Raw genomic sequence first — 10,625 nt, 5'->3', positions numbered from 1 at the left:
AAATGTGTAAGAGTGCTGAATTATGAGAGCTCTGCGTTTCACCTTACATGCATTTATCTGTGTATGAATTCTGAAGTCAATCTCGATGGCAGTTCATTTTTAGAAAACAGTCGGGGAAGAAAATATAATAACAAAAATATGTAGGTTTTAAGTATGTCAGATTGAGTTATAATCCACGCGCTGTATCAGGTCTAACATTATTCCATATAAAAAAGCAGTTTGAAATTGATCACTAAACGAGTTGGATAGCTAGATCAGTTTGTCCCTACCTGGCATTCCTCGCGGTCCCATTTCACCATCCTTTCCGCGCCCTCTCAAGCCCCTGTCTCCCTTCTGACCCGGCTCTCCCGCGGGTCCTACTGCCCCCTGGGGGCCAACAGTGCCTGGCAATCCCATGAACCCGCGCTCACCAGGAACACCTGGGGCGCCTCGCACACCTGCAATAGGGTATTAATAAGCTTCAATCATTTAGTTTTACTAATAAAACATATTAAAAGTATACTGGGTAGTTGTATCCAGTCCCCAATAAATATACATAAAAAGGAAAAATCTCCTTTATATTAAATACAATTAGCTGAACATTGCTCCTAGCAGTGAAATTGGCATGTGTCATTATCTGACCTTGCAGTCCCTGTGGGCCCGGGGGCCCGGGCTTTCCGGGTTTTCCGACGCCCTCCGGTCCGGGCGGCCCCCGCAGATCGGCAACTAGGTCCTCCAGCTGTTCACGTAGGATCTGGAAGCAGATCTGCCGAACTTCCTCGTCAGACACGCTGCGGCCCTGATAACAACAACAACAACACATTATGTAGCGGGATTGGTGTTATAATAAAACAATAAACTCTATTTTTAGTGAACGTATTTATTTCTTAATTTACCATTTTGATAGTGACAAGAAAACCCCAAACACACACACACAACCACTTGTCGTAAGTTTCTGTAAAATTAAGTAAACAATGACCATTGAAAAGTGATTATATAAATGTTACAATGGGTTTAAGTTACATGTAAACACTAACATTTTCATACAAATGCATAGAACTTAAAATTATAACGGCCCATATCTTACCGGAAGTCCCGGCATCCCTGGTGACCCTGCCTGACCCCTCTCACCGGCTGGTCCTGGAGGTCCGTTGAGACCCGGACTTCCGGGAGTTCCTGGGGATCCCGCGCTGCCCTGAGGTCCCCGTTCCCCAGGCGATCCGCGTGGGCCGGACTAGAAACGTTAGTAAAGTGGTCAGTCACATGCGGGTCTACCGATTACTAGGAGGGAAGCTAAACAACAGTTAAATTAACGTAGTAAAAATCATGCGCGCACATCAAAGGAGGCAGATTTGAGAATACCGGTAGCCTAACATAGCGCACACAAAGCGGATTATTACAAGCTATTAAAGAATTTGTAAATTATCTCGTTTAGGATAAGGGAAAAATGTATTACGGATTTATTACTGATTACTCGTGTATGGTTTGTATCTGTTTTCATTCAACATTTACTGCAACCGCATGAAGTTCACCAAATACATTTCAAACTCACAAAAATGCTTGAATTATACATGTATTTATTATGAAAAAAACAACAACACAAGAACTGAAACCAGAAGCGAAAATGAAACTGGTCGGCAGCATCGACACATGCTCCATTTATATTTACGATCATGTAGGAAACTCATATCATAATGTTATAGTATTCCTGAGTTGTTTTAGATAACTATAGCAGCGAACTAATATGTTAACATTTAATCATTCCTCTCTAAAGTGACAGACAACATAATTCTTGTCCGCCATTGAAAATTGCATTACAAAATAACGACGACAAACTAAGTAATAGCGGTAACTTTTTGGTACAATAAAATGACTAGAATACTCGACAGGTAACAAAATATTTAAACAGCTTTGAACATAAAATGAGAAATAACATTGTTTTCACAAGTCAAAGTTCAACGAATCTCACTGAAACTGCCCACACAAGAACATGCAATAAAATAATTATGAAACCAAGAATAAAAGGCTATAGTTGGACCACGCCATTGAAAGACAACGAGTCAGGCGCCTAGTCGGCCTGAATAGGCTTTGTTTCTAAATATCTTCACATATGTTTATTATTTAGATAAACATGTTCATGTGTATCATCTCTATCATTTCACATTTGATTTTATTTTAAAAACGAAAAAGTCAATTAAATACAAGGTCAGTCCGCATGTTCATCACACATCATCATCCATTTTAATATGTCTCTATTTACGCATATTTGCCCATTGTCCTCGAAAGACTTTGTATCAACGCAGAGACAAATCCCTGCCTTCATAACCAACCACGCGATGATAGCCTAGTCACGTGAATCAATAATTTTACCGTTGTTATTTTTATATGAAAGTGATTTTTTTCAGAGTTGTTGATTTTTCGTTATAATTTAATTAGTTTTCATTCCAAATGTTGTTTAATAAATATCATAGCGACTCGCTAACCACCTGTGAGTCTGGTAGGATTTTCTTGTGATGGAGGAGATTGTAGGCGAAAGCAAGGAACGACAACTCTGCATGGATTTTGACACAGAGAGTCAAAAATGCAGTCAAAAAATACGTTTCATCCATTTTTCACGAATTATTTAAAAAAAAAAAAACACGGTATTTATAGAATCTGCTATTGAACTTTCAAACAAATATTTTCCTCAAATAAAAATCGACTTATAATTCACTTTCGTTTAGTTTTTTCTCTCGCCAACATTCTTTGAACGCTCTCTGAACTTTAATGATTGTTTTATATCATCTAAGCCGTAATCGGCGTTGCGAGTGATGCTTATGCCCGTGAATGCATTATATAATCCTTATTCGTTCGAAGGTCTGATCATTGAACAAAAGCTTATTTAAGTGAAATTGCCGTTGCCCAACACTTTTTTCGAGGCCGCACAATTGTGTAAGATACTAATATTTGGTACGAAACATTAATGTCTACCCAAATAAATTCAACAGTTAATACACATTAACTTGCTATTGTTAGTTTAGTACTGATAGACTTTCACAATTCTGAAATCCGTTGTAAAAAAGAATTTCATACACAAAAGCATATATTTTTGGAATGAGCTATCAATGTTTCGGCAATACTGCATTTTCAAGATAATAAATTGCTACAGTTGCCTTTTCAACGACGAGTCCATTTAGTGTCAATCCACACAAGTCTTACCATTCCAGCATTTCCGGTCGGTCCTGATGGTCCCTGAATAGGAGGAGCACAAGGTTGAACAACTGGTCAGCATAACAATGTGGAGAAATATCTCAACAACTGGTCAGCATAACAATGTGGAGAAATATCTCAACAACTGGTCAGCATAACAATGTGGAGAAATATCTCAACAACTGGTCAGCATAACAATGTGGAGAAATATCTCACAACTGGTCAGCATAACAATGTGGAGAAATATCTCACAACTGGTCAGCATAACAATGTGGAGAAATATCTCAACAACTGGTCAGCATAACAATGTGGAGAAATATCTCAACAACTGGTCAGCATAACAATGTGGAGAAATATCTCACAACTGGTCAGCATAACAATGTGGAGAAATATCTCAACAACTGGTCAGCATAACAATGTGGAGAAATATCTCACAACTGGTCAGCATAACAATGTGGAGAAATATCTCAACAACTGGTCAGCATAACAATGTGGAGAAATATCTCACAACTGGTCAGCATAACAATGTGGAGAAATATCTCAACAACTGGTCAGCATAACAATGTGGAGAAATATCTCAACAACTGGTCAGCATAACAATGTGGAGAAATATCTCACAACTGGTCAGCATAACAATGTGGAGAAATATCTCAACAACTGGTCAGCATTACAATGTGGAGAAATATCTCAACAACTGGTCAGCATAACAATGTGGAGAAATATCTCAACAACTGGTCAGCATAACAATGTGGAGAAATATCTCAACAACTGGTCAGCATAACAATGTGGAGAAATATCTCAACAACTGGTCAGCATAACAATGTGGAGAAATATATCAACAACTGGTCAGCATAACAATGTGGAGAAATATCTCAACAACTGGTCAGCATAACAATGTGGAGAAATATCTCAATATGTCACGTTAATTCTAGAAAATATATTCCAGTAGTTGAACAACAACGTTATGTATATAATTATAATAGTATTTAACAATACAGCATATGTAAATTGTTCGTGTACATTTTGTAGTCATGTAAAATAACAATAATAGATTATTTAACATTAACATTGTTCGATAATATTTACTTTTATAAAAGAACGGACGAAACAACAACAACACAACATCGCATATGATTTCATTGCAGAAACAGCATCGCATTAACAGCGAATACGTGACTTTGTGTGTAATACAATCATTGATTTGTTCAGAAAAGGTTATGTTTGTAAGAACTTGTGCGATCATACAGTGAGGTTTTAAATTATGCAATATATTAATTTCCGTCAAGCAATAGCATACTAATACAGTAATAAAGACATTATCGGAGGGCTTAAGTAATAGATATATCAAAAACTGTTCGATTAATGATGCTTTTTCTGAGAATTATCAACTATTTGGAGTGATGCTGCCTGGTAACGCCAAGTGGTATATTAACCCATTTATGCCTAGTATAGTGGACTCTCCCATCATTCTAAATTGGATCAATTTATTTCCAAAATCAGGTTTGTCTAGTATATTTATTTCTATATTTAGAATATTTCTGACAGAAATTCCTTTAAGCAAACAGCGCAGACCCAGATGAGACGCCGCATCTGTGTCTACGCTTTTTTTTAGACGCTAGGCATACATGGGTTAAGAGCCGATATAAAACGTCATTTTGAAATGATCTTACACATTTCTTGCAATTGTAATCATGTAATCATGTTGGTGTAGTTTAATAACGATGTTTTTTTACTCTTGTTTTAAAAAGAACTGTGAGCATCGTATTAAACATTATGTAACGTGGGAATTAGCATTGTGAAATATGCTCCTAACACGAAGAATCGTGATATATGCCTCTAACATTAAGAAGTCTATGTGTGGAATGCATGCGATCCGCGTTTATGAGCGAGGGGATGCATGCAGGGCGTGACAATGCGGTGACGTGAGGTCCGGATGCTTACCGGTGTGCCCGGCGGTCCCTCCTTACAAAGGGCACTTACCGGCAGTCCTGGCGGGCCGCGCGTCTCCTGACCTTGAGATGCCAGGAAGTCGTACGTGCCGATCTCCTGAAAGTACACGCAACACGCTGTAGCCATGGCGACATAAGATTGCTTAGGCATTATAGACCGTTTTCGGAACTCGAGTTATCGCTTGCAACAAACAACCGTTACTCTTATATTCATTTGTCACATTTGCAGTCATTCCGATAAACAGATATGTGATCCCTGTGAATCAGTTCAGTCATAAATTATGTTCTGTTGCAGAAAGATAAAAAAAACAATCTTTTTTTCAATACAGGTTGTTTTTATCTAAGTGAACTTAAATCGTTTACTAATTAATACGATTGATTTTCAAAAAGCACAAGAAAAGAGCAGCAAATAAATGCGAATGCTTTTTTTCCTCCATGAACATTTCATTGAATGTAAGTCTTATCTATCTTCAAAGGTTCGTCAAGTTAGATGTTTCATCATTTTAAAATGATCTTCGGTAATACCGGCTGTCATTATAAGTAATCTATTTTTAAACATTCAACCGAAATCTTTTGATTTACAACGCTGTATCTTGCGATTATGTATGTGATCACAATATAGAATAGCAATTTCTAAGACACATGAACACTGTTTGAGACTCTCTCTACTCGAGTATGATTGAACACTGTCTGAGACTCTCTCTACTCGAGTAGGATTGAACACTGTCTGAGACTCTCTACTCGAGTAGGATTGAACACTATTTGAGACTCTCTCTACTCGAGTAGGATTGAACACTGTCTGAGACTCTCTCTACTCGAGTAGGATTGAACACTGTCTGAGACTCTCTACTCGAGTAGGATTGAACACTATTTGAGACTCTCTCTACTCGAGTATGATTGAACACTGTCTGAGACTCTCTACTCGAGTAGGATTCCCTTGTGCCGTAAGGGGGCACGGGCAGTTGGGACACTTACAACGCCTTCTCCTTTCTGGCCTGCGGGGCCTGGGGGTCCCTGTAACACACCCACAATTTCTGCATTCAGTTTAAATTAGTTTTGTGCAAAATGGTTAAGTATGTTTTTAAATTAATTTAATGATATAAAATATGCACGGACGAAGATTTTCTTTTGAATAATATGATTTTGTTTTTACTTTCAAACAATATATTATAAAACATATAAGGGAACTAATTTCACAACCATATTTATAAGAGAGGGGGGCGTTTAAAGGAAGAAAACAACATGAACATGAATAATATATTACCTTATATAACTCATAACTTCATTTCACTAATTAAATGTTTTTATATGCGTATATTATACGTTCACCATTGTATTAAATGTGATGTAAATGAATTACATGCATATGCTCATATATAAAATCACGTACTACTATAAATGTACATTAAAGATTAAAGCAAGTACATTCTATTCAATTTGTTGAATACTCTCTTTTCTGGTGTTTCTTATAATAATTTGAATAAATTATCAATACATGCGAAAAATCTATATTGTTTTAGGCAGTCATTCAGCAACGTGCCCCAGGTATGGCGTGGTTGCAGTGTATCTTACCGGTGGTCCCGGGGGTCCCGATTGTCCCATCATTCCCATCGGCCCGGGGGGTCCAGCCTGACCTACAGGTCCCTGTCGTCATGAGAACAAGCATGCAACACGCGCTCACAACCATGACACACGTAGTAGCGTGTACAATCTCGTTTATAGGACAAATTTTTATGTGACTTTTCGTAATAAGATACAGACAAATACAACTAATTTGGAAAAAAGGGCGTGCTGGCATGTGTATGCAGCTGTCATCCGATTTGGAAAAATAGTCTTTTTAACAATAACTACCCGAATAATGAATTTAAAAGTTGAAAAAATACGTTGTTTTTTTTATACAATCGAGCATTAGTACGTTATACAGACGTGTTGGCTAGAGTTAAGGATGAAAGGATGAAAGTAGTCCTTCATTATGCTCTGATTTGAATCAGGTTTCACTTCGCACAATTATTTCTATCGTAAGTCAAAACACGCTAATGTTTTCACTTAAAAAAAAGAAACATGGCATATTGCAGCGAGTGCCATAGTTGTGAGCAGTTTACCGGTCTTCCGTCGATACCAGGCGGCCCTCTGACTCCTGGCTCGCCCCTCTCGCCGTCGTTACCCTAGAGAACATCGGGGATCAACAGTCAACGTGAGCAACATTCAAATCAAGTGAGCGCTATTCACCTCACGTGATTTACAATCACATCACGTGACCAACATTCACACCATATAGCTGTCAGGTGAACTTACCATGATTGAAAGCTTCCTGAGTTAAAAGATGGCTTAATTCCAAACATAATGAGAAACAATAAAACAGCCGCATTTGTCTGTGTTTATAGCGATAATTGCTTTAATATAAAAATGTTTTTTCCCCAAAGCCATCTTTCAATTCATGTTCAATTCATTCTATTCACCGACAGAGTATACCATTCAACAAGCATGACTTACTGTTGACGTGGCTTGTGGTACAACAAATTCCTTTAACTTGCGTTTTCCTTTCCTGTCTCTTTTATCATTTTCCGCTCCAAACACACTGATTGCTAATACAATCATCATCAATAAGCATATAACATAAATGCCGCGTTGCATTGTCACTTAATACACGAGCACACAAATAACAGACACTTTAAGGGGCCGCTTCTGTAACCGACTTCTTTCAAGTAACAAGAATATGGCTAGGCAAAACGTTTTATAGGGAGAGTTTAATGACGTTTAATCTAATTTATTAAATAATTTGGACATGAAAGTCTGGCATTCGAACAGCTTAGTAAAAGAACGCTTACGAAATAGTTCTAGAGGCCTAATGATATGGGTTAACAAATTGCTTTGTATCTTACGCAAACGGTTAAAGATCTTCATAAGAACTATAACTAAATACTCTTGACGTATAAATAACGATTATAATATTGTTCTGTTTCTTTGCAAACACCAATATCATGATCACAATCATCAGCCTCCATATCAAATTGCATCATCATCATCATCATCATCATCATTATCATCATCATCATCTTCTTCTTCTTCTTCTTCTCTTCTTCTTCTTCTTCAGAAGCAGCAGCAGCAACACCATCATCATCATCATCATCATCATCATCATCATCATCATCATCATCATCATCATCATCATCATCATTATTTCTCTTTTACAAGCGAGCAGTATACCAGTTCCGATAGCGTTGAAGGTTTTCAAAATGCGACTTACCCTTGGACCCATGGGTCCGGGCATGCCTGGTTTACCGTCCTCGCCCCGCGCGCCCTGCACGGTAAACAATAGGAACGTCATTATATATGTACTATAAAACGGTAGGGCAGTACAGACATAGGGATTTAAACCTTTACACGTCTGGAATAGTCATGGTCTATATTGAGATATATCGTGTGGATTGTATGAATTATGCATTGCCTTTTGCATTCTAACAAAACTTGCTATATAAATTAAGAATACTTTGAAGCATACACACTAAATCGTCCAAGTTGAGCAGCTTAAAACTAGCCCATTAATTATCTCATGTATCTAGGTTACAAACATGCCAGAGAATCATAAGAACAGAAACCAGTAGCCCTGATCTCAAGGTACGGTCGTGTTCTCACATATTTCTGAGCACGATTCAAAGCTATCGGGCGGATCAGAAACCATCTTTAATTAGTTTAAATGGTTTTAACTGCTTCCACACGGCGCCTGCGCGCTTTGAAGCGGTTGTTGGGGTCGCTTCACAAACGATGTACATGCCTGGTTGTTTTCAATAGAATGTAATCTTCAATTGACACAATTAACTACTCAAAGGCATTCGCTTAATTACCTGCTCAAAGCATTTGCTGGATTTTTAGAATCTGGATTAACATTCGCGATTGATACAAACGTTTAATTGTTTAGTTCCGTTGTTATATCATATTAACAGATCGTTAAAATTTCTCACATTCGAAGTAATCCTTACTCGATCTACCGAAGTTATCAGTATTCCCGTTTGATTGGTACAATGTAAATTTGTCCGTATGGTTGTTCACATACAAGAATCGTTTTGCGTGCGATTGTTTGTCAGCAATTCCCTGCGTTACTATTCGTATGTAATCTGTGTGATTTTTAAAATAGCATTTTCAATGGGATTGTTAGTATATAATTCTCAGTTAGTGTGATTGTCCGCTATTATAGACCGTTTGATGTTTCATTTTAATTGCCTACGTGATTTTCCTTACATAGTTCCATGTATGTAATTGTTAATATTTCTTTGTTAGTGGGAATGTGTGTGCATGCATATAATTAATGTATAAATCCGCGCGTGATTTGGCAAATATAATTGTCAATGTGATTGTTCTTATATAATTCTCTTTGGATTTTTCGTACGTCATTGCCAGTGTGATTTTTCGAATATCATTGTTACATATCATTTCAAGACTGATATTTCCACGTGTAAATTTCTTATAAAATATTGCAAGTCGGATTGTGCGTATAACCTTCCCCGTGTGATTGTGCGAAAATCCATCCCTATGTGATTGTATGTATATCATTCACCGTGTGATTTGTGCGTATATCAATCCCAATGTGATTGTGCGTATATCTTTCCCCATGGGATTGTGCGAATATCCATCCCTATTTGATTGTGCGTATATCCTTCCCCATGGGATTGTGCGTATATCCTTCCACATGGGATTGTGCGAATATCCATCCCTATGTGATTGTGCGTATATCATTCCCCGTGTGATTGTGCGTATATCCATCACTATGTGATTGTGCGTATATCCTTCCCCATGGGATTGTGCGAATATCCAACCCGTTTGATTGTGCGCATATCCATCCCTATGTGATTGTGCGAACATTCTTTCCCATGGGATTGTGCGAATATCCGTCACCAGTGTGATTGTGCGAATATCCTTCCTCGTTTGATTGCACGTGTATCCTGCCCCGTGTGATTGTGCGTACATCCTTCCCAATTAAATTTAGCGTGTATCATTCCCCGAATGACTGTGCGTGTATCATTTTCCATGGGATGGGATTGTGCGTACATCCTTCCCCGTGTGATTGTGTGTATATCTTTAACCCGTGTGATTATGTATACATCCTTCCCCGTAATTGTGCGTACATCATTTCCCGTGTGATTGTGTGTATATCCTTCCCCGTGTGATTTTGTGTACATCCTTCCTCATGTGATTTTTGCGTACGTTCTTCCCCGTGTGATTGTGCGTACATACTCCCCTGTATGATTGTGTGTACATCATTTCCTGTGTGATTTTGCGAAAATCATTTTCCGTGTAAATGCGTGTATATCTTTATCCGTGAGATTGTGCGCATATATCCTTCCCGTGGGATTGTGCGTACATCCTTCCCTTTGTGATTGCGCATATATCCTTCACCCGTGTGATTGTGCGTATATCCTTCATCTGTGTGAATGTGCGTATATTATTCCGCGTGTGGTTTCGCGTATGTCATTCCCCGTGTGATTGTGTGTATTTCCTTACCCGTGTGAT

The 10,625-nt window shown here is 38.1% G+C and overlaps 1 protein-coding gene across 6 annotated transcripts in view; it reads right to left on the bottom strand.

Moving 5' to 3' along the window:
• Positions 1–10,625, bottom strand: part of LOC127862093 (collagen alpha-2(IX) chain-like) — a 78,903-nt gene that overhangs the window by 2,739 nt on the left and 65,539 nt on the right. For 5 of the 6 annotated variants that reach the window (XM_052401057.1, XM_052401061.1, XM_052401058.1 and 2 more), the window contains 9 exons: positions 8,365–8,418; positions 7,220–7,282; positions 6,690–6,761; positions 6,093–6,131; positions 5,110–5,214; positions 3,178–3,210; positions 1,067–1,213; positions 622–778; positions 270–437 (listed from right to left, as the gene is read on the bottom strand). In XM_052401057.1, coding sequence (XP_052257017.1) covers positions 270–437; positions 622–778; positions 1,067–1,213; positions 3,178–3,210; positions 5,110–5,214; positions 6,093–6,131; positions 6,690–6,761; positions 7,220–7,282; positions 8,365–8,418 — 838 coding nt within the window. The remainder of the gene's footprint in view (positions 1–269; positions 438–621; positions 779–1,066; positions 1,214–3,177; positions 3,211–5,109; positions 5,215–6,092; positions 6,132–6,689; positions 6,762–7,219; positions 7,283–8,364; positions 8,419–10,625) is intronic. The other variant, XM_052401062.1, reaches the window with a different exon arrangement.

The sequence above is a fragment of the Dreissena polymorpha genome, chromosome 16 (genome assembly GCF_020536995.1).
Source record: "Dreissena polymorpha isolate Duluth1 chromosome 16, UMN_Dpol_1.0, whole genome shotgun sequence".
Classification (NCBI taxonomy): domain Eukaryota; kingdom Metazoa; phylum Mollusca; class Bivalvia; order Myida; family Dreissenidae; genus Dreissena; species Dreissena polymorpha.
This window is presented reverse-complemented; position numbering and strand designations above follow the sequence as displayed.